The sequence below is a fragment of the Pecten maximus genome, chromosome 8 (genome assembly GCF_902652985.1).
Source record: "Pecten maximus chromosome 8, xPecMax1.1, whole genome shotgun sequence".
Taxonomy (NCBI): domain Eukaryota; kingdom Metazoa; phylum Mollusca; class Bivalvia; order Pectinida; family Pectinidae; genus Pecten; species Pecten maximus.
In genome coordinates, this window is record NC_047022.1 from 16,433,551 (window position 1) to 16,458,354 (window position 24,804).

The 24,804-nt window shown below is 35.3% G+C and overlaps 3 protein-coding genes across 3 annotated transcripts; 1 reads left to right on the top strand and 2 right to left on the bottom strand.

Moving 5' to 3' along the window:
* Positions 1-529: 529 nt before the first annotated feature.
* LOC117332650 lies at positions 530-8,843 on the bottom strand. The gene is made up of 6 exons (XM_033891639.1): positions 8,772-8,843; positions 7,082-7,268; positions 5,717-5,864; positions 4,555-4,700; positions 3,803-3,982; positions 530-3,312 (listed from the first exon to the last, which is right to left on the bottom strand). Exons 2-6 carry the CDS (start codon positions 7,266-7,268, stop codon positions 3,131-3,133), a joined length of 843 nt encoding a protein of 280 aa, XP_033747530.1. The 5' UTR covers positions 8,772-8,843; the 3' UTR covers positions 530-3,130.
* Positions 8,844-9,081: 238 nt separating this feature from the next.
* On the top strand, positions 9,082-16,979 carry LOC117332596 (mitochondrial ubiquitin ligase activator of nfkb 1-like). The gene is made up of 4 exons (XM_033891571.1): positions 9,082-9,255; positions 11,315-11,517; positions 14,406-16,138; positions 16,544-16,979. The coding sequence occupies exons 1-3, from the start codon at positions 9,139-9,141 to the stop codon at positions 15,205-15,207; spliced, it is 1,122 nt and encodes a 373-aa protein (XP_033747462.1). The 5' UTR covers positions 9,082-9,138; the 3' UTR covers positions 15,208-16,138; positions 16,544-16,979.
* Positions 16,980-21,160: 4,181 nt separating this feature from the next.
* Positions 21,161-22,673, bottom strand: LOC117332598. The gene is made up of 2 exons (XM_033891572.1): positions 22,280-22,673; positions 21,161-21,861 (listed from the first exon to the last, which is right to left on the bottom strand). Exons 1-2 carry the CDS (start codon positions 22,647-22,649, stop codon positions 21,524-21,526), a joined length of 708 nt encoding a protein of 235 aa, XP_033747463.1. The 5' UTR covers positions 22,650-22,673; the 3' UTR covers positions 21,161-21,523.
* Between the last annotated feature and the right edge of the window lie 2,131 nt (positions 22,674-24,804).

A 24,804-nucleotide genomic window follows, 5' to 3' on the forward strand; every position in this document is an offset into this window, starting at 1 on the left:
AATGAATATTATTATGACCATATATATACACATACACTAAAACAAGTATTACTCGCAAAGTCAGTTTGTGAACAGTCACTGTTGTTACACAAGATTTATGACATCACAATACTTACATCGGGATCAAGGAGTTAAATATTAATTTCAGTTACCGGTATTATTGTACTTGAAGTCAAAATTCAATGGCAATAGATTTAGATAAAATCCATATAACACAACTGTTTCATGTCCATTTTCCTTCATGAACATCTGTATGAGGTTCTTTATGAAGGAAGACATGTTGAAACAAATACAGAAACTATAGAAAATTTAACTGATTGAAAGGGAAGCAACTCATAGTGATGGAAGAGTTATTTCCTCTTGAATTTGCGGAGGAATCAATTTAAAGCAGCATCCAAATATTTGATAATCTGATGATATAAACAACAAAAGAAACGAGAGAAATACATATATTTTTGTTTATTTTTATATAACCATTACATCCATTGTAAAATATAGTGATTCCTTTATTTGTAATAAGTCAATTTAATTAAAGCAACTCGGAATGTTCATTGATGCTAAGTTCAATAATAGAATACACATAAAAATATATTCCATTGAGCATGTGGTTTTGTAAAAATAATTGTCATGGCAACAAAGACATCTATTGTGTCTGAATTACTAACACTTTACAACAACTGTTGTCATGAGAGCAGATAGATTTTGTATCTGACTTACTACAACTTTACATCTGTTGCCATTCAGATGACAAAGACATCCTTTGTGTCTGGGATACTACAACATTACAACAATGGTTGTCATGACAACAAAGATATCTTTTGTGTCTCGGATACTACAACATTACAACAATGGTTGTCATGACAACACATACATCTTTGTGTCTAAGATATACAACTTTACAACACCTATTGTCATGATAACAAAGACATACAACATATGTCATTACAACAATTAAAGACATCATCTGTGATTGAACTGCTACAACTTTAAAACAACTGTTGTCATGTCAAAAATATACCCCATAATCATTCCTTGTTCTAAATTACCTTTTTAACTCCAGTTATATATATATAAATATATATCATTATAATGTTATATATCATCTCTACAAAATTTAATATGCTTGATGTTAGATATGTTATATATATTGTCTCTATAAATATAGGTATGTTATGTATTTTGTCTATAAATATACATTGTATATATGTACAATATATTGCAATTGTAGAGATTCTTGGATATAGAAAATAATATAAACTGCTTAAATTTCAACATGCTGTTGACTTTTAGTAAAATGACTAAGAAAAATATCAATGTATACAGATATACAGATATCCAAAACAAATTGGATACAACAGTAACTATTGATTTCAATATTGGTCCCAAAAACAACATCTCAACTTACCCTATATTTATATCACATTTATATTGTTCCCATATACAAATGTACGACTAACAAATGGTCTACGTTTGTATTAATCAAAATCAGTATTAGAACATAATTCGGCAAAATCAGATATTTTTTGGAGCTCATGTGTCATGTCATCATTAAAGGTACCTAGAAGTTAGAAAATGTACCCTTCACCAGCAACAAAATACCACATGTATAGGGACATATTTTGTATAAGCCACCTTTAACATGCATCACATTTTTAAATGTCATGCGAAAGTGACAATATCTATTCTTATACACTTTTGATATTAATTCATAACACATTATTTTTTTTCGACCAATCAGAAGGATATTATTTCCCTGTTAGTAACTAATTTGTAATTTGTCTAAGAGTACCCACAAAATCAATGAAAATAAAACCCCACGGAAATTAAGGAATCCCCAGAACTTTGTTAGGGTACACGGGCAAAATGTCTTGAGGTAAATTTGACCTAAAAAAATATTGACCTGAAAATGACCTGAAAATGGGATCAATTTCATGTGAAGAAATGTTCAGGTCAATTTCTGGTCAAATTCAGGTCAATTTCTTGACATGAATGGACAAATCTGTTCTTTTCAGGTCAATTTGACCTGAAAATATTGACCTGACATTAACCTGAATTTGACCTGAATTGACATGAAGACATTTTGCCTTTGTAATCCAATATATAGGCAGGAATGCATTGTATATACTTTTTATATATTTAATACCTTTAATTTTTTGCTCTGATCCATGAAATATGCAAAACAAAAAACAAAAACAAAAGACAAAATAACTTTTTTACCATGCCTCATACACATCTTATCAATAAATCATACCATTAATTATTATACAACAATGTACAAAAATCTACAAGTACCTAATATTGTTTGATCTTGATAATAATGCACCTATTGCCATAATATGTTGCCTGTTTCACATTTTGACAGAAGAAAAATATGGCATGTACGACAAAGAAATATAGCCATACCAACCTATCCCTTTTACATAACATTAATCTACCTTGATATTAGACACAGAACATTAATGACAGGAAATTCATATCTTTATCCTTTAGACTCTCATTTATAATTTTCTATTCTCATGGTACTTAAGGAAAGCGGATGCTCTCGTAATCTGTTGTTTTAAGTATATTTTTTAGCTGAAAGACGATATGACTGATGAGTATATCAATAATTGTTGAACACAGCTTTACCATTTGTCTACAAATAACATAAACAAAAAACCCTGATGCATTTTCCAGCCATTTGTTTGGTTGACGGGACAATAGGAAACCCCCAACAGTGGATTGTTTTTACTGTAAATCACTTAGATTTCATGAATACTTTATTTCGCTTAATTACCTCATCAGACATATTTGCGAATACATGATTTCGCAAATGCTTATCTAGAAATGACTTAAGATTTGCGAATGATGAGCTATTACCGGTAGGGTCATGGACTCCGCAAGAATACTACCATATGTTGGTAACCGATAGCTTGGACGCCATCGAAAGTTACTTAACTCCAATCCCAACTGACATTTTTCTAGTAGTGGTAGTTGTTGGCTTTTGATTCAACAAAAAACAATTCAGTCAAAAATCTTAACATTAGCATCTGCCCGTAATCACCCGTATTTTCACTAATATTTTCAAATTCAAAATACTGCACCATCAACACTTGGTGATTCTGACCACAAGGTCGTGACATTTGAAATTTTAATAGTATGCTGCTGTGATACTGAGCTTTTTAACTGCTTCAAGGAGTTCCTTTTCCTTGAGGAATGTAGACATATCCACAGGTTTAAAACCTGTCACTCCAAAACTCTCCAGTTTCTCCAGCCATTCCTTCTTACTTGATATATCAAACAGGGCTTGAGTTATTTTTCCTTTGAGATCATCTGAAAAAATTGAAAGAACACTTTGAAATATTGCTAGCAGATTCGTAAATCTCAAAACAAATTTTTATTCTCACTAAATATCTCAAATATCTCAAAATAGGCAACTACATTGTGTACATTTAGTCTATTTATTTCTCTTTGTCAAAGCAATAAAAATATCCCCAAATTAAAAAAAAAATTCCCAGGTTCTAAAATCACTAGGAGGAAGATATATAGAAATCACATAAACCAATTGCTATGCACGCATATAACCACAGGGTCTTGACACGTTATCATGACACAGAATGAAATATTTAACCCCAGAATCCAACCCCCCCAATCACTTTTGAACTATCATGTATATGTAATTATAAGTAATCTGGGGTTGAATATTTACAAGTGATCTGGGGGTCGCATCCCTGTGGTTTATTATTTCATTCTGAATTATAGAATATAGCATGCCCCTGAGTTAAAAACCAATGATTTAAGTATAGTTTGAGCGATGCCCTACCTGGGAGGCGGGAGTTAAATACAACTGGGTAGATAGGGAGAGGTCCAAAAGACTTCAGTACGGTGAGATTTTCTTTGTGCTGTGGGTTTTGTTGGAGGTAGTTGTGTAAAATGGTTGAGTCCACAGAGGCCGATAAGGCTGTTTTGTTGAGTACCATCTGTATAGATTTCAGGTGAGATCCTGCAATACAAAGTATACAAATAAACTTTACCTGGCAAAAGAGGCCAGATAAAAACCTTAAACACAGAAAATAAAGCTATTACCTGTCCAGGAGAAAACCTGTCTAAAGCGACCAGTACCACCCTGGAACACAGGGAACAATATATGCCATGCCCAAGCAACAGTCAGACTTCAGACACAGTATAACTTAGGACACAAATATCAAGGTATGAAAGCCTCCTAAAACCTAGAAGACAAACTTTTTCCTCAACTACACTGAATGGACGTTGGTTCTTTGCGGATTTCCCCACTTTAATTTATTAGGACACAAAATACAGTTTACAGCTATCAAAGTGATAACCTGTCTAAAATGACCAGTCAGAACCTGAACACGCCTGTACAAGTAAAATGTGTACAACAAAATACAGTTCATCAAATAAATGGGATTACTGTATTTGCAAATAAGCACTCCTCAAACTTTTAACACTGAACTTTTACACCAGTGAAGGGTTTGTTTTTTTAGGATAAATACAGCACCATAAGTCGATACTCCTCATACAGTTGTGACTGTAATCTATTTAAAAAAGACTTACCTGATCGGAGGACATTGCCAAAGAAACTGGAATTGAATCCCATCTTTTTCAGCTCTTGTAGTACAACCAAACATCCACTGAGGGAGGCCTCGTCTACATAGGCAAAACTGTGTCCTCGTAAGTCATGGACCTCTTTATATTCCCCACTGTAAGAGAGAAATCATTTGTCTGTATATTCCCCACTGTAAGAGAGAAATCATTTGTCTTTATATTCCCCACTGTAAGAGAGAAATCATTTGTCTTTATATTCCCCACTGTAAGAGAGAAATCATTTGTCTGTAACTCTAACATATTTTAGTCAACTTCACTTATAATGAATGGATGGGAATAATTAAAAGACACTTTTAAACCAATCACAGGGATTTGTCTCAGATTCACAAACCTTGTTCTTAACACCAATCACAGGGATTTGGCTCAAATTCACAAACCTTGTCTATTACATCAGTCACAGGGACTTGGCTCATGGTGTATTATACATGTAATTATACTGTATATAATATTATTATTATAGACCTTTGGTTAGGACTGTTTGCCAAGTTCCTGTGGCTCCGATGATGTCTATTTGGCACATGTTTTAAAGCTGATACTTCAATCTCACTTCCTACATCCTCATTTGTTTTTATCCTAATCAATGAAGGTTGGTGATTTGTGGTGTTAGATTCCTCTCAATACTTCATGTGTTCCCTATTCAACCTATTTCACTTTCAACTAAGGTTTGTTAATTAACCAGACTACATACCATATTTTACCGGGTATCAAGGGGCCGATGCGCTGAAAATGGGCAAAAGTGGTAGGTGGCCGTCATTTTAAATCATAATAAACACATATTATTAAATGAGTTCTATTAAGGCCAGTTGGGTACCCAAAATTCTTTAGTGTGGCCATTGACCCTTTTACCTTGACCAAAGACCATCAAAATATCATCAGGTGACCGTGTAGAACATGATGCTATATAGTATATACCATACAATGGTGTAAATGTGAGCTGGATCTGTGGTGGGGTTCATGAGATATCAAACAACACAGTCAAAAGTGAATACTACATAACCTAGCTTTTACTACAATGTGGGATGGGTGAGTGAGGTGTGGGGGAGTGTGGGTAAGGGGGGGGGGGGGGGTTGAGAGATATACAGTTTTGTGTAAAAGTACATTTCATGCTTACATGTCTGCTGTGTTGATGATTAGGTCGGAAAAGTAGACAGGATTTGCCTGACTCTTGGCGTGGACATGTAATGGGGCCGCCCCACATAACTCCACATACGAGTTCTTCTTCTGCTGCAGCGGTAGAAATGTTTCACTACTCATGAACCCTATTAACAAACAGCATCAGCAGAAAATAGGATCACCATCACACATTATCTGATCAAAACACAATTGTGGTTTGGAATAACAAATAATTCTGTCAAAGAACATTTAAAAAAGTATGGCCATTGATTGTAAAAGAAAAGTAAGTTCATACCTCAAGATAAAAGAGCTACATTATACAATGTATTACATTATAAGTATCTTCAGAATTTTTATCGAAATATGACATCTATCAGTTATACAATACGTGCCTTTAAAAGTCACCTGTCTCAAAGTTATACTTCTAATCAAAAGAATACATGTACATATCCAGATACATAGAAAGAAACAAGAGGTCCATTAGCCCACGTTTCCTCTGGCTCTTAAACACTATGTCTGGGGTGTCAGGACCAGAGGAAACTCAAGCTAGAGGTCCATGGGCCTTATCTATCATCTGTCTTCTGAAATATTTCAGTCAATTTGACCCTTTCAGGTCCTGTTCATCAGCCTCTGTTCATCAGTCAGGGCCAACATGTACATATAATCAAAATCCCCAGGGGCAAACAAGGATCAGGAATTCACAATTTTTGTAAAGCACCTTAACACCCTTCCATCTATGACACACAACAATGGACAAAGGATGATCAGAAAAGATCACTTGAGACTTCATCTCAGGGGACCAAAAAATCATTTGAACATGTCTATAAAGGTCACGTGTCTAAGAAGGACACCTGTCCATACGGGGCATCTGTCTATAAAGGGCACTTACAAAATGTATCTATAAAGGTCACCAATAAAGGGTGCATGCTTATATGCATATCTATAAATGACACCTAACTAGTATAAAGAACACTTGTCAATAAAGGACACCTTCCTGAAAAAGGGCATCTGTCTATAAAGGCCACCTATCTATAAAGGTAATTTGTCTATAAAGGTCACCTTTCTATAAAGGCCAAATTTCTATAAAGGGCACCTGTCTACACATGTCTATAAAGGGCATATGTTTAAAAAAAAAAAGACACCTGTCTATAACGGACATCTGTCTATACAGGATGCCTGTCTTAAAATGACACCTGCCTAAAGAGGTCATATGTATATAAGAGACACCTTACTGAGCATGGATAGCTGAAGGTGTTTAGATAATATATCACACAACAAGAACTTTGCTTTGATCACAAAATTTGCATTTTGAAAATGAAATATAAATATTTATTTGTAAAGATTTCTCTGTAGTGACAATTACCTATGTCCACCTCGTCGGCAGTGAAGGGGTCAGTACGTTCTCTTGGTGGTCCAGTCCACCTGGACTCGTAAATCAGATAGGTCTCCATCCCTGTTATTTCTTCCAGGTATTGCATCAACACCTCAAACAACTGAACAGGCAGACCTGGGGACAGGTAGGTGATCATTCGTAGCTTTTTCTCCGACATCTGTAAAAATCAATTTTGTATCCATGTTTATACCTATAGCAAGTAAATAACAACTGGGAACAGCTTAATGATCACAGTATTAATCCTCAAATAAGCAGTCATCAAGAAATTGAAATAATTAACACTCCTTACATTATTATGATGAAAACATTAAATTGTACATGTAAAGACTTTGGTTTATGTTATCTAATGTCCTATTAACAGCCATATCATCTTGGGTCATTTAAGGATGTACCTGGTCTTGGAGGTGGAAGAAAGCAGGAGTACCCGGAAAAACTACTGAACTATGGTCAGTACCAGGCAACTGCCCCACATGAGTTTCGAATTAACAACCCAATGGTGGAGGGCTAGTGATAAAGTGTCAGGACACCTTAACCAATCAGCAACATGTATGAAAGTGTTTATGTTTTCCAGTCTTACTATAAACTAAAGTATAAATAACTTAATCCGCACATGCGTCCTGGAGGGACGTATTACACTCTTCCCTAAGAGTTTATTCCCTTAACGGAAGAAGAAGAAGAATCAAAAATCAATTGTGGAATTATAAATACCTCTGCCATAAACAAAATTACAATGATCACTTACATTTCATTGCTTTTAAGAGTAAAACTCAACCCACATACAACTACATCTCTGTTCAATCCCCACCACCAATGATTTTTCAGATATATACCGATACAATAAATCTATCACACGCTAGAGTGAACTGCTATGATTACTGATGTATACAAATAAACATACATGTAATATGAACTGGTGGTTGCAATTACAATAAAAATGTATAATATATATGAACAGTATGTTATGCACACAGTATGTTATGCATCTATATCCCCTAGTTATAACCATCCAACGCCAATTCAAAATGCCACGTTCATTTTTAGTTCATTTTAAAAACTTCCATATAAATGGCTTATTCTTAGTAAAATTTCTTAATGTGTACCCATTTTAATCTTTATTCCATCTGTGTGGTCATTGAGGTGTGACCTAGCTATGAAATTACTATTACATGACCAGTCAACCATGGAGGTCACACAGAATATATTCATTCCTTTCTCATACATTTTTTATTTACATGTCTTAAAAATTGCGACCAAACTGTAGCTTGTGTTTCACAATACCTTACTTCCCTTGTTCATAGGCTTTATGTAATGGATGATACACAACTACAAATGTACAGTGTATCTTGGATTGGGACGTACATGTATATCTAGAGGTCGACTTTAATAAATTCATATTAAGTGACTACTGTATAAATCTCTTCTTTATTGTCAATCTATGCAATTTCAAACGTTTCTTACATTCTTAACGACGTCAAATACACAAACAAGTGTTGGCATTCTGCTGACAAAACAAATAACTGGTTAATAAAAAAAAAACTTGCAGAGACCACCTGCAATTATATAGTTACTGAATTTAAAATTATCATTAGTATCAGCATTCAGTATAAAACAGTAAGTTCATAGCATACATATATATATACGCATTAAGACAAAGTCTCACCTCTGAATCTTTCAGTCTCTCACTTCCTCAATATATCCTTGTATCCGTGTCGGAGTTTCGTCGCGGTCAAAATGAAAGTAGAGGTATCCGACTATTTTTCGGATTGTCGTAAAACAAATATCTTTTTTATATAACATTCAAATTTATGCTTCATTTTATTTATTTTTTTCTTCTAGTATTATAAATTAGAATTAATCTTAGTATTTTTATTATTTTTACCTGTGTACTATAAAGTTTGTTAATATTTTTCTAATTTATTGTTTTCGTTTTACTTTAATTCCGAAATATATATGCACTTTCACTACGGGTCTCCAAGTTGGTTGGGAACAAATGTAACGTTATAGACATACGCTAAGTACGGACGATAATGATTCTCCAACCTGTCGACTGGGGGTTGATTACAGGAATAGCCACTGATGTCGCCTTTGGCTACTGTATGTATAAACTTTATGCATATGGAAGTCGGTATGTGGCAGATATTCAGGTAAGCCCGAACTACCGTGTAACGTTACTAGGTCAAAGTGTCATAACTTTTGTTGCCCGCCCAATATTTGGACCTGTTTCCGAATTGCCAAGTTCATTTAAAATAAGAACAATTTAACATACATATCGTTATTTCTACTACATTTTGTCAGGGTTTTTTTGCGTGGAGAAAAGCATTCCTTAGACTGTTGGCATTAAAAATTACGTACAGGACGTCGACTCGGATCAACGTCATATTTATAAATAGAAGCAAGTACCATATTACCGGCCATTGGATGTACATGTAGGATGATTCAATATCTTCCAATAATTTTTATACACGTTTTTTTATTGACAAGTATTTACTTTGAAGGTTAATTGTTAAATTATCTAAGAATAAGTATAGTGAATGAAGGTTAATTATTAAATTATCTAAGAATAAGTGTACTGAATGCATTTTCATGAATTTGTTTTACTTTTGTGTTTAAAATAAAAGATGTAATTAACAAATGGTCCACATATCAGTCTCTATCATTACAATGTACAAAATGTACTGTATTGTACAAGTGTTACATTGCAATCATTGCATGATTTTTAAAAATTGAAATAATCATTTTATAATAAAACTAGTTATATCCCAGTCAATCACAAAGTTTTATTAACCTGAAAAAAAAATCAAATTCACCAACTTCATATACATATATATTTATCCTGCAAATACCAGCGATTGTCGGAATACACCCACCATTTTTGCTGTATACGGTAGTGACAGAAAACAGCTGTATTTTGGAATCTTTGTATGTGCATTAATTCAACTGACCTACTTCCAAGTGAAATGTTTAAAAGGCGAACATATTTGGATTCATTGTTGATACTGCTTCTCTTCAAAATGATTATTAGCTCACCTGGTCCAAAGGACCAAGGTGAGCTTATGTCATACCGTGGCGTCCGCCATCTGTCGTCCGTCCGTCAACAATTGACTTATTTGACTTCTTCTTCATAACCGCTCATCAGAATTTGAACAAATTTGGTCAGAAGCATCCCTATGGGTAGGGGACTCAAAATTGTACAAATGATGGGGCCTGAGGGGCGGGGCCAAATGTGGTCAATTGGGCTATACTGATATAAACAACTTCTCTGAAACCGAGCAATGGATATCTCGCATATTTGTCTGGTAGCATAACTATTGGGTGGGGATTCAAAATTGTACAAATGATTGGGACTGACCCTCCAAGGGCCTGAGGGGCGGGGCCAATTGTGGTCAATCCGGCTATATTGATATAAACGACTTCTTCTCTGAAACCGAGCAATGGATATCACTCCTATTTGCCTGGCAGCATCACAATGGGGTGGGGATTCAAAATTGTACAAATGATTGGGCTGGCCACCCAGGGGCCAGAGGGGCGGGCCAAATGTGGTCAATTTAGCTATATTGTTATAAACAACCTCTTCTGAAACCTAGCAATGGATAGCACTCATATTTCCATGATAGCATCACTATGGGGATAGTATTCAATATTGTGCAAATGGTGGGGACCTAACCCCGGGGACCAGAAGGGTGGGACCAAAATTGGTCAATATAGCTGTACTGATATAAGTGACTTCTTCTCTGAAACTGAGCAATGGATATCACTTATACTTCCATGATAGCATCACTATGGGGATAGTATTCTAAACTGTGCAAATGGTGGGGACCTAACCCACTGGGGGCCAGAGGGGCGGGGCCAAAAGGGGTTAATTTGTCTATTGATATAAACGTCTTCTAAAACCAAGCAGTTGATATTGGTCATTTTTGCCTGGTAGCATCACTAAGAAATGGGGATTCAAAATTGTACAAATAGTTGAGCTGACCCCGCGGGGCCAAAAGTGTTCTGAACAGTATGGCTAAATTAATATAAGGGACTTCTCCTCTGAAACACAGCAATGAATATTGTTTATATTTGCCTGGTAGTACCACTATGGGGTGGGGACTCAAAATTTTACAAATGGTGAGGTTGACTCCTGTTTAAATTATCCTCCAGATCTACAGGAATAGGATCCTAATATAATGTATTGAATATAACTTTATGCTGCTTTTTCAGGGAGCAAAACATATCAAGTTAAGTGCAGGATTGGAGAAGGAATTAGAGCGATGCACAGATAAAACTATGCCCTATGTGTGGCTAGAAGGACTTGCAGCTTCTGTTGGCAACCCCATGATAAGTCGGTACAGCGACAAAGAAGGTGTCGTCCAGGCCATCTCCTTAATAGAACACAAGTCTAAAAGAATTGCAGGGAACACTTGGTATGTAGATACTTTACAGAGCTTTCTATCTTAATAACATGATATTCCAGTATCTGATTTTAATTATATTGACTTTTTTTTCTTCATTATTTTCGAGAGGTATTTGATCAATAAATAGGAAAAATTTCAGGAATAAACTGAAAAAATTTAGGAAGCATGCATAAATATTTACAAAAATCTGAATTTAAGAAGTACTACTGCCCAGCAAAGTCATTACAAATCTATTACAAACCCATTACAAAACCATTAAAAACACTGATTCCATTAAAATTGGCCATTATTTCTCGTTTCCATTTTTGGGACAAACCTGGAGTTAAGTAATGTAATGGGCATTATTTTTCTAAATTTCAATTACTTTCCTATTAATATTTTCTTTGTAATGGTCATTAACAAAATAATGGCCATTACTTCATGTTTTGTATTTTTCTTAATGGCCTTTATTCTGTTTGTAATGGCCATTAGAGTGGAGTCATCATAATGTTATGGCCATTACTAACTGTGGATTTTATGTACTCCCATAACATTTTCCATTTAATGGCCACAACAAATTATGATCACAATGTAATGGCAATTATTTATTGGTAACTTCATGTAATGCCCATTACATTTTCCATTTAATGGCCATAACAAATTATGGTCATAATGCAATAGCCATTACTTAATGATACCTTTATGTAATGCCATTACATTTGTTATTCCGATGTGCAATTCCTCATAAGTAACATTTTTTTTCTTGTAATGGCCATTACAAATATTACAAATATCATCACATCATATTGTAATATATATGACAATGTTTAATATACTACCATGAATTGTTGACCTTAAATTAATGTATTATTTCAGTGTCTTATTTTTCATTATATTGTTATTGTTGAATTCCATGTCTATATTACAATTTTGTTGTTGGCTTAAAGAAGAATAAGGAAACTGTACAGGCTTACTAAACCCCTTCACAATAAAAAAAACTTCAAATTTCCCGCCAAATTTTCCCGCCAAATTTTTCCCGCCCAATAACTTCAAGCAGGAGAGTTCCAATACATGGCAGCCATGAGGCTTTTCTCACACATATGAACAACATGTTATTTTACAAATGAAGGGAAGTATTTATCTTTAATACCTGGTTCATGATTAATACAAGACTACCAGGAAATGAAATATTCAACTCTGGAAGTATGTCAACCTGTTTATAGGTAAGAATTAACTTAAAACCAATCACCATGCATGTGACCTAAATTTACATAGTGTACATTATATTCAAACAGCTTTGGCATTTCTTAAATTGTATTGCCTATTCAACCAAATTGTACAAACACACATCATATGTACATTGAGAATTAATGCAATAATGAACATAAATCACTCTTACATGTATCTGAAGAATATTAAAAGGATTTTGGGTCCACATGATTGTGTACTGTGAATATCCATTTTTGAAGCAGTTATCAATTTGAAACAAATGATGGATCACTTTGAATGCAATTTTTAATGGAAGGACTACATGTACAATGATATTGTCAAACATGCATAGTGATACAGTTCATGATGAACTTTGATGAAATTAAGTGGTAAAATGCATTTTCTAAATTTTCTGAATGCGTCTAATGTAATGGTCACATGTAAGTCCATTAATTTTGTATACCTGTATATATATAATGGCCATTACACTTTTGTTTGTAAAAACGTAATGGCCATTACCATTGTGTTGATCTTTAAACAGTTTTTGTACTTTAAAAGTAATGGTCATTATATTTGTAAAAATTATGGCCATTAAAGTGTATTTTCTTGTAATGGTCTTTTAGTTTTGTACACCTTTAATGGCCATTACACCTTTTCTGACGAAATGTAATGGCCATTACAGAGTACACTTCAGAAAGTAATGACACCGTTAATGGGCATTACAAAAATGGTTTTGCTCCAAACCTAATGGCCATTACATTACACCAAAATGTTTAATGCCCATTACACCATAAGGTTTGATGCCCATTACATTGAAAACTAATTATTGATGGCCCTATTACATTGTAATGGCAATTACTTAGTGAAAACGTTAATGGGTTTGTAATGGGCAATTTGACAGTAGTGATAAGAGTTAATGACTATTAATGTTTTTGTCAAACCATTAAAATCCTTAAAATGCATTTAAATTTTATTGTTTTTTTTTCAGACCCATTAATTTTGTACCTTTAATAGTCATCAATGTTAAATTAAAAGCCATTATTAAAATAATTAATGATCATTATAAATGTTTTGTTAATAGCCATTAAAATGTATTAATTAAGTACCATGAACTAATTGATTTGTTTTAACCCTTTGATGATCATTAAAATTGAAAACTGTCACATTTAAAGACTATCAAACTTGTATTAAAATTTTTCAATTAATAGCAATTAAAGGTACAAAATTAATAGCATGATTGATGGTTTTATGATGGGAAATTTTAATGGGGTTTTTAATGGCCGTTTTAAGGGCTTGGGTATGCAGTAGTATAGCTTTCATAACAAACAGGAGTTAGTAACAACATAGTGTCTTTGTGGTTGGTTGGTGGTTTTGGAATAGACCAACAAATTATTACAATTAAAAAAAGAAATATTATAGATAAATAATTATAGATAAAAAATATCAGTACTTTATCAGTCATTTAATTCAAAATTTGGCAATTCAACTGAAAATTTATTATAAATGAAATTGAATTTAAGTTGATAAAAATTAATAACTTTATCATTGTTATTATCACTCTGTTATTTCCTTTTCATCATTGCTTATATCGTAAAATGACAGTGACATTGGGGTTTTGATTCTTGTCTCAGTTTTTTTAAAAAGTTATTTTCTCCAAAAATTTGACTACATTCTTTTATGACATCACCGATGTGTTTCTTTTCTAACAGGGCTGACACGAAACATACAATACGAGATACATCAGAATTCATACCGTTCCTTATCCACGCTCATGATCAACCAGACCACAAGATTTTCATTAGCGAACCTGGATGCGCTGAATATTTGACAGACAACCTCATGACAACTTACGACAAATTTGAAAAAAGGGATAATTCCTCTCTTATAAAACATGGCATGGACCTCATATCAGGTGAAGTAAGTAAAGGATTCCATGAGATGGAGCGCATGTTACTTGTAGGCACCCAGTTGTTGGGTGTTGGAGAACTAACTTTAGAAGGCGGTAAGGTCAAGCTGCGGCCCCCTGCTGATGGTAAAAGATACATTGTGACAGCCATTGGTAAGGAAGAACTCATCAACAAATTCAAGTCGCAATCCAAAATGGCAAAGTTCTTTTTCAAAATTTCTGTAGTTATAGGCACTTGTTTATTAACTTTTATGTTATATCGTTGGTATAAGAAATTACAAGAGGAGTACCAACGAAGGCAGGTGTTAAGAAATATACGAGAAGAAAACAGGAGAGAAAGGAGGGAAGCCACAGAACGGAGGGCACGGAACGCTCGAGAGCTTAGAGACACAGAAGGTGGTCAGGCTGATGGAGATAGACAACAGGACGGAGCTGATGAACGAGAATTGTGCGTGGTTTGTCTGACTAATCCACGGGAGGTTGTCCTCATCAGCTGCGGCCATATATGTCTCTGCTTGGACTGTGCAGAAATGCTTCCTACCCCGCTTCTCTGTCCTGTGTGTAGAGCACCTGTTGAGCGATTTGTACCATATTATAGGCCGTGAACTTGAGAAAAAAAGTCTTCTATCTTGCGGCATTGTTGTAAGTTCCAACAATGGTCAGAACAAAGGAGACCAGCATAGTATGATATTCTGACATTGAAATCTTGCTTCAGCCTAAGCAACCAAAAGAAGAGAAATCCGCAAATCTAAGGAAAAAATATGCAGGTGCTATTGATTTTTGCAGTTTTGATTTTCATACTTTTATTAAGTAGAGATGTAATTATGCATATAATCCTATCATTCTGCAATCTAGGATCAAAATGATGTTGTTCAAAGTTAAAGAGCTAACTAGTTCACCACTTGTATACGTGGAGATATTGTTTGAAAATTTAACCTGGTTGTGTCATGAATGACATATTTTTCTCACTTAAACAATAATTTGAAAAAAACAAGATCATGAACAAAATAGCATTCAATATAATCCATGCACTTGTGTTATTTTTTAGTACAATTTAATCCATATTTTGTCTGTAACATTCATGTCACTATATTTAACCAGTAATAAGCCCATGCCCGGTTATCATCCCACCCACATTAATTGCAGCTTGGTAAAAATTGTTCTCAATAAAAACAAAAACTAAAGTTTTTAGTAAAATCTAACATGTTGGTCCTATGGGCTTATTAAAGGATAAATACAGTATACTACAGATTCCGAATCAGCTAAATTATTGCATCAATATTAAATGTTAATTTGACAATGTTATCAGAAATCTACAACATGAACCATATTATGTTTTATGTTATGTTTATGTCATGGACCAGACTTGGTTGTTCAGGCCATTTATGATCAGGATCAGTAGCATAAAAAGAGCTTGAATATTATTGAAACTAATTAATTTGTCAAATTTGTTAAACTGTTTTCGACATAAACAACTACATTGTGTATTTAAAACATATCTACAAGAGGAGTGTGCTAAAAAAAAACATTTCCAAGGTTTCAGTGTTCGAAAGTAAAGGTGGTCCGATGGCCCGAGGCTATAGAAAACCTGGCCGGTCTATGTAAAATTTCTAAATGTTGGCCCGAATGGCTATGAAAAGTTTGAGTCCTGACATACATTTCAATTCATGTAAACAACATTCCTATATTTTCTGACAAACAATCATATGAAATCAGAGTCTACAATCAAGGTGTTTTTACTGAGAATAGCACGTTATTGGCTTCAAACATTTAAGTGAGTATGAACTTGATGATGCAAGCTTTTGCGCGATGCAGTTATGCTACTTTAAACAATATATGTTTACAAAATAGGTCTATCGAAAAATGACTTGGGCTAAGGGATTTAAATTTTCTGTAGACCAATTGTCTAAGGAATTTTCATACATACTTTCAAACACTGAGGTTTTGAAAAATCAAGTTTCATTTGCCAAAATTTTTTGATTGCATTTGTAGAACAATGAGGAAGTGTTGGATACTGAATCAGGGTCTTGTGAAGCATTATACAGGTATTTCATATTTCTCCACAGTATAAGTTCAACATCTTTTTTCAAGCCTGCTATTATACCTATCGTTCCATCTTTGGAAGGTAGAGTGTAGAGTGTAGCATTCAAGTGTTATGCATGATATACACACAGCGCATGTATACTGATATATAGTATATATACTATACATGTATACATGTGTCTGATATATAGTATATTATTTTGTAAGCTCTTTATAAATCACACTACGTCATTATTAAAAAAAAGTCGTAAACTGACACAAATATCCGGATTTCAATTTGGGTCAGAAAAAAAAATTTTGGTTAACACAAAATAATTAGTAGTAACACAAATATAATTAATTAATTAATTATTGTGTATTCTTTTTCTTTATTTATGAAAGAAAGGGAGATAATTTGATAGATACATATAGCATTATTTCAGAACAAAATATTAAAAAAAAATTATCCATAAGACCATTTTGAGTTATATTTTGTGTTTGGGTCCACAAAATCATTAAATATTAAACCCTTCAGATTTATAAAGTTTATGCATTTATTTAACTTCTGACTGGTCTTCTGAATGCCCTGTTCAATGACAATTTATTTATGGCAGTTTTAAGCAAATTGGTTGGTGCAATAATTTTGACCTGTCTATAAAGGCAACCTGTCTATAGTGACTGTTTTTCTGCCTCCCCTTGGGCGGTCGCTATAGACAGGTTTGACTGTAATTATACTGTATATAATATTATTATTATAGACCTTTGGTTAGGACTGTTTGCCAAGTTCCTGTGGCTCTGATGATGTCTATTTGGCACATGTTTTAAAGCTGATAACTCAATCTCACTTCAAACATCCTCGTTTGTTTTTATCCTAATCCATGAAGGTTGGTGATTTGTGATATTAGATCCCTCTCAATACTTTGTAGTATATACTGTACATGTATACTTGTGTCTGATATATAGTATATACTGTACATGTATACTTGTGTCTGATATATAGTATATATACTGTACATGTATACTTGTGTCTGATATATAGTATATACTGTACATGTATACTTGTGTCTGATATATAGTATATATACTGTACATGTATACTTGTGTCTGATATATAGTATATATACTGTACATGTATACTTGTGTCTGATATATAGTATATACTGTACATGTATACACGTGTCTGATATATAGTATATACTGTACATGTATACTTGTGTCTGATATATAGTATATATACTGTACATGTATACACGTGTCTGATATATAGTATATACTGTACATGTATACATGTGTCTGATATATAGTATATACTGTACATGTATACATGTGTCTGACATTCTGGTCATGTTACAGAGTTTTTATATAGAATAGTAAGTGGAAAAACTATTCATGTTTTGTTTTTTATTAAACTATTATTTTAAGGTTTAACACAGGGACTTGACACAAATTCACAGACTTGTGATCCATTAAAGTATCAATATTGACCATGGGTTTTTATATAGTGATCTTAGCTTTGATTTATAGGTGTTAGATAGATATGGTTTACATGTGGCATGATGTTATGTCCATACCAGTCACATGTTTATTCTACTGTATATGTCAATAATATGTACCAATGATTTTCATCTCTTTTCCAAAGAAGTTCAACAGCAAAAACATATCTTTCACATGCAGTAGAATCTGTTATTGTGTAACCTTGTTTTAAATAGTACATGAATGGAACAGTTCCTGACTATATACAGTATATTGGATGACAAAAGACAAATCATGAAAGTGTCACAACCTTATTTATGACTACGAGTACCCTGTAATGTCAGCAGAGACAACATGATGGCTTTGAGTTTATTTTTATGCAAGATTTATCAATTTGTAACAATTTTTTTCAATATCACTCACCAGAAATTTCACTGAAATGAAAAATCCTTAGGGGTTGTTACATATACAGTGTATATGAAATGGTAACTGATTATATTACTAGATTTTCAACTACAAAATAAATCAATGTTTAGTTATATTATTTATTGAATATCTGTTTGAATAAATTTGATTTTATCTAAAGCCGTAGTCTAATTTATTTCATTTCCAAAAATGTTCATTTGCAATTAATTGAAAGTCTGTGAACACATACGGAATATTGAATACAAGGAGGATATGTCAAAATCTGAAGACCTGCCATTAGTCATTTTGTTCCTTCACGGAGGCATGGTTGTCTAGTGGTAGGACGAAGGGCTATATTTGACCAAAACATTCCTAGTTTGGCACGAGGACTGAGTTGTATCCTTGAACAAGATACTTTACTCCATTGTGTTCCAATCAACTCAGCTGTAAATGTGGTGCAAGATATGTCATGTGTAAGCTGTTAGTGACGGAATGGCAGCTCCGGCTGCATGCTCCCCAGTGAGTTGAGAAAGACATTGGCTGCATGGTTGCTAAAAGCCCAATAACTACCAATGATAATTTGTGACCCACATTGACAGCTATGATGCTGTGATATAAGGGTATATGAAACTTAAGAAATAGCGATAAACATTTTCCATTCTAAAAATCCAAGATGGCTGCATGTCGTTCTGTTAATTAGACTCAAAATTTAATGATCACAACTAGGGATCAAGAGAAACCTACATGTGAAGTTTGAGAAATATCCCTCCAGTATTTTTTCAAGAAATAGCAATAACAAATTAATTCAGTTATCAAGATCCAACATATGGCTGCCTGTCAGCCATTTTGTTTTCCTGATCATACTCAATATTGAATTGGCACAACTGGGGACCCATGGAAATCTACATGTGAAGTTTGAGAAATATCCATCCAGCACTTATCAAGAAATAGCAGGGTGAGACGTTTTTGCTGTAAAGGTAAACTATCGGTAAGACTACTATTCACTACTTGACCACTACTATTAATGTATGTAAGTACATGCATAAATGGTGTTCGATTCCTCGATCGGATGTGAAAAGGTATGTCACCTTCCTGACCATCCGTGGGTTTTCTCCATCTACTTCGGCATCGACCCGTTTTCCTCACACACTAAGACTCGCGCGCTTCCCTCTTGGCCAACAAGCACGATTAATGTAATTTTATATAACTTGTTTCATGATTACATGTATTTTAGAAAGAAAAGTATAATTTTGTAATTTGCTGTATTTTCTCGTCCAAGGAATGTTTTAATTATTTCTTTTAAAAACCAATGGGCCTGTATCACTCACCTGGCTCTACAGCAACTTTGAAGCTGATCTAGGTAATTTCTGCAAATATCAGATTAGGCTAAGTTTATTCATGTCAATAATTTTTTAGCCCTTCATTTAAGCAGGCTATTGGCCTAAGAAGAAGTCGTTTGAACATTTTAGCCTATTTGACCCCTGTGACCTTGAATGTCGGTCATGGTCGTTCATTTGAACAAATTTGGTAACCCTTCACTCAAGCATGCTACAGGCCCAATATCAAGTCCCTGGACCTCTTGGTTATTGAGAAGAAGTCGTTTGAAGATTTTAGCCTATTTGACCCATGTGACCTTGAATGTCGGTCAAGGTCATTCATTTGAACAAACCTAGTAGCCTTTCACCCAAGCATGCTACAGGCCCATTATCAAGTCCCTGGGCATCTTGGTTATTGAGGAGAAGTCGTGTAAAGATCATAGCCAATTTGACCCATGTGACCTTGAATGAAGGTCGAGGTCATTCATTTGAACAAACTTTGTAGCCCTTTACCCTAGCATGCTACAGGCCCAATATCAAGTTCATGAGCCTCTTGGTTATTGAAAAGAAGTTGTTTGAAGATTTTGTCCTATTTGACCCATGTGACATTGAATGAAGGTCAAGGTCATCCAATTGAGCAAACTTGGTAACCCTAAACCCCGGGATGCTACAGGCCCAGTATCAAGTCTCTGGGCCTTTTGGTTATTAAGAAGAAATTGTTTAAATGAAAAATCTGACACTGGACGGACGGACGCCGGACGCCCCACCACGACATAAGCTCACCTGTCCTTTGGGCTTTTGGAGTATTTTTGTTGCTGAATTCAATACAGGATGGTGGCCCCCATATCAAAAAAGTTCAAATTGGTAGAATTTTAAAATGTTCTATTTACAGGTGTTTGAGGTGGTATTCTTCAAATTTAGGGTTAGTGGACCAGTGTTGAAAACTCCATTTAAGTAGGACTTTTCAAAACGGTAACATTTTCGTCTATGGGAAATCATTTGGTTCCTTGGTTCGCATAGTGGCGGACTAGGACCATTATTGAATTTTGGGTCCAAAAAGCGTTGTAAAATGACACTTCTTTGTTTTATTTCCGAGGTGATCATTTTGTTTTTTGTTTTGTTGCTTGTTTTACTGTTTGTTTGTTTTTGTTTTGTTTTGTTTCGTTTTTTAGCTTCATTAAAGAAATAGGCATGTTTTTACCCGAACGGGGTTAATTTAAGAAAACTGTTTTCAATTGCGAAAAAGCGCTGTATGTACCACGAAAAAGCGCTGTATGTACCACGAAAAAGCGCTGTATGTACCACGAAAAAGTAAAATTTGCAGGCAACTCCCTTATTGGCGACCAAGATTGACGCTTTTTCGTTTTTTATCCGAAAAATTGCCATTTATATAAAATAAAATGGAGCTTTTTTCAGGGCAAAAACAGTACTGTTTAGAACGATCTTTCGGCCCGAAAAAAACTTGCCTTACACTTCGACATCTTAAAAGTGCAGCACTAGTCGACAAGATAAAAGGACACTTTTTATGTTCATGTTTAAAGTCAAATCCATGTCCCATAAAGTGTAGAGATTTTGCCGAGTTTACTCTTCAATCCTCAATTGTCTTTGCCGATGAACGAACCAAAGATCGCGATTTATTTCAATTCGCGGGTGTGTCTACTTCAATATCAAAATGGTTTTAAATTAAAACGTGGCATCACTATATCTAGCTGTAATTTATTTCAATAAGAGTGTTGATGAATTCCCGGATGTTTGCGATCCATGCGGAGATTTTCCGTCTATGGTTTCCTGACGGCGCAATAAACTCGCTTCCTCCTTCTGTACTAGGGTTTTCAGACGTAGTTTGCTGGCGAATTGCTTTCTGTGCCGACATGTTGACAGAAATCGGATGAATAGTGTTCGTACTGGTAGTGGATAGTGTTTCTGACTGACAGTCATGTTTTGTCGCCAACATGTCATCGTCTGCCATCTTCACCATCTCCGCCGAATGCATCAGGTATATGCTGTATTCTTCCTCCATTTCATCCCCAGTGTCATCTATTCCTAACATGAGAAAAATATCTGTCATAGAAAACGATTTGATTTTATTCATCTCTTTTGAGGATTCTAGTTTACAAAAACAGGATTAACCTAGAGAGAAAACGGTTGCTTACAAAGACCGGAAGTTACGTACAAAATACAATGGACTTTCTTGGTGCAAATTATTCACTCGATTCAATCTAAAGATTTGATCATAACTACATTAATCTTTGTCTGAAAAGTGGCATCTCTAAAAAAAGAAATCAAGATAATGGACAGCTCCGCAATAGCAGTTGATATTTTAAAAAAAAACTTCGTTTCATTAATTCCGTATTGGAATTGAATGCTGAAGCATTGAGCAGGACTATATTTACGGCTAGGCCTATTATATGGGCTATTGGTGTTATTATTCAACGTATAAAATGTCAATATTGATATTTACCAATATGTTGAAATTTCTGTTGATGTGGAATTGATAAAGCCTCCCCGCCGTTCCAGAATGTCTGTAACCTCCCGTGACAGACGCCAGTCCTGTGATGTCTGGGCGGTCTCTCTTCCCACCGTACGGCATAGTTCTCCTCATCCAGAACAACCCATTTCCAATTGAACTCCGACTTTGACGGAAGTTCCACAGCAGCAAACCACGTTCCTGATTTTGGCGGGAACTCCTTGGCATGCGCCGCACCTTCAAGTTGCCACGTGCCTAGTTCTTCTATAGATCCACACAGTGCCAGCCGGTCGTGTGTGTTTTGTACTACGTACGATATTTCGAATAAGTAGGATACAAAATTGGCCCTACTACTCAGCGACATATCACTAAGTGTGACGTCACTGACTGGTTGACGTCACAATACAAATATTTCACGGGTGATTGTAATCGGGATAATTCGAGTCAAATTCACGGACGTCAATCAGTTTAATCACTGGGTTGGTTTGTTTTTGTTTAATGTCCTATTAACAGCGAGGGTCATTTAAGGACGTGCCAGGTTTGGAGGTGGAGGAAAGCCGGAGTACCCGGAGAAAAACCACCGGCCTTAGTACGGTCAGTACCTGGCAACTGCCCCACGTAGGTTTCGAACTCGCAACCCAGAGGTGGAGGGCTAGTGTTATAGTGTCGGGACACCTTAACCACTCGGCCACCGCGGCCCCAATCACTGGTTAACATCAAAATAATTCGTAATGGACTTCTGTTATGTATCTTGGGTTTTGCAGTGATCTTGTGGCGGTACACACATTCCCTTCGGTTGCGCAAATGTACTGAATATCATTGGCACTACAACATTAAGGTTCTAAAAACACTGTCTTAACATAGTTTTGACAACTATTTACCAGTTTGACAGGTCAGTTGACATGATGCTGAGGGCGGATTGCACTACTACGCTTGTATCATCCATACCTCCAAAGTTTTAAAAGCACAGATAAGTTTGTATCAAATGCAAGCTAGGGCCGTTTGTCGGTTAGTCTTGTTGGAGTATGTGTAACTGGAGAGGCCTTACTAAACAATCGAGGTCTAGGCTTGGAACTTGTAAAAGCAGGGATTTTCGTCTGCGAAAAGCCTCCAGGAAGATTGCAGTATATTATACAATGTACGCCCGATCATCATCACATCATCATCGTCATCATCAAACTTTATTTCCTCCCAAAGGAGATAAGTGGAATACAACAAAATCGACAGAAAAAAAAGGAATATCAAAATAAGTGAAGAGTTCATTTAGCGCGCTTTCCATGAGTAGCTACTATGTAGCTTACTCACTATCGCGTACTTACATCAGAATCAGGGCGAGAATAAGCGCGTGACGCTAACAACGAATCGAGCCGCCTTCATAAGGAAGCGATTCCTGCAAATATCATCATCAAATGGAATGTTCTTACTAGCGCCTAGTAGGACTTGAACAAATGATGCGTTGTTCTCGCATGTCACGATGTTGAAAACACGTGGGCCAAAATCGTTCAGAATATCTTGTAGGAAACGTTCACGTGATTCCCTGAAGTGGGGGCAGATGGAGCTGCTATGCACGATGACATCGCTGAAGGGCTGGTTGCACAAGACACACACTGCACTAACATGGCTTGAGGTCAATGTTGCACATAACGATTGAATTATCTGGGTGTCTGGTAGAGATTCCGCGACTTGCCACATAACGTAAGGTCCATATGAGCAGTGGCACGCACGAAACAACTCAAAATCGCGATCAGATGCCATGCGATCCTGTAAGGCTTTGTTTTCGGTACTAGATATAGCCGCCTTTACTAGACGTTTCCATTGCCGTTTCGGAGGAAAGACGTAGGTTTGAGTATATGTAACAAGGTACGGAAATAGTTTATATCTCTGGAGCACATTGGTTATATCTGGGAAGTACCCGTTGGCGCGAGGACATCCAGGTTTGAAGGCATGCGCACTCAAACTAGGGCCGTTTGTCGGTTAGTCTTGTTGGAGTATGTGTAACTGAAGAGGCCTTACTAAACAATCGAGGTCTAGGCTTGGAACTTGTAAAAGCAGGGATTTTCGTCTGCGAAAAGCCTCCAGGAAGATTGCAGTATATTATACAATGTACGCCCGATACAGATGTACATTTGTATATTGTATGTCACCAATATTTACAGCGAACAGTAATTGACCTAAGATAGAACATTGAGGAACTCCTGCTTTAATAGTTCACCAGATATCCCACGTATGATTTTATTTCAATTATCAGTTTTTATGCCATACGTGACCAAAGGCCTTAGCAATGTCACAGAACACCAAAAAGGGAAGGCCTACTTTCTTCTAGAGCTTGAGAAGATATTATGGTTAATTTAAGAAGTTGATAAGATTTCCTTCCTATGTTATCATTATTTGAGTCATCTTTGCAAAAAAGGGGGAATAAATAATAAAAGAAACGTCCAAGCCGTAGTTTTACGCCATATTGTGTGTATGACCCATTTGGACAGAATCATCCTCGGAGAGACATGCCGGAAAACGTAACA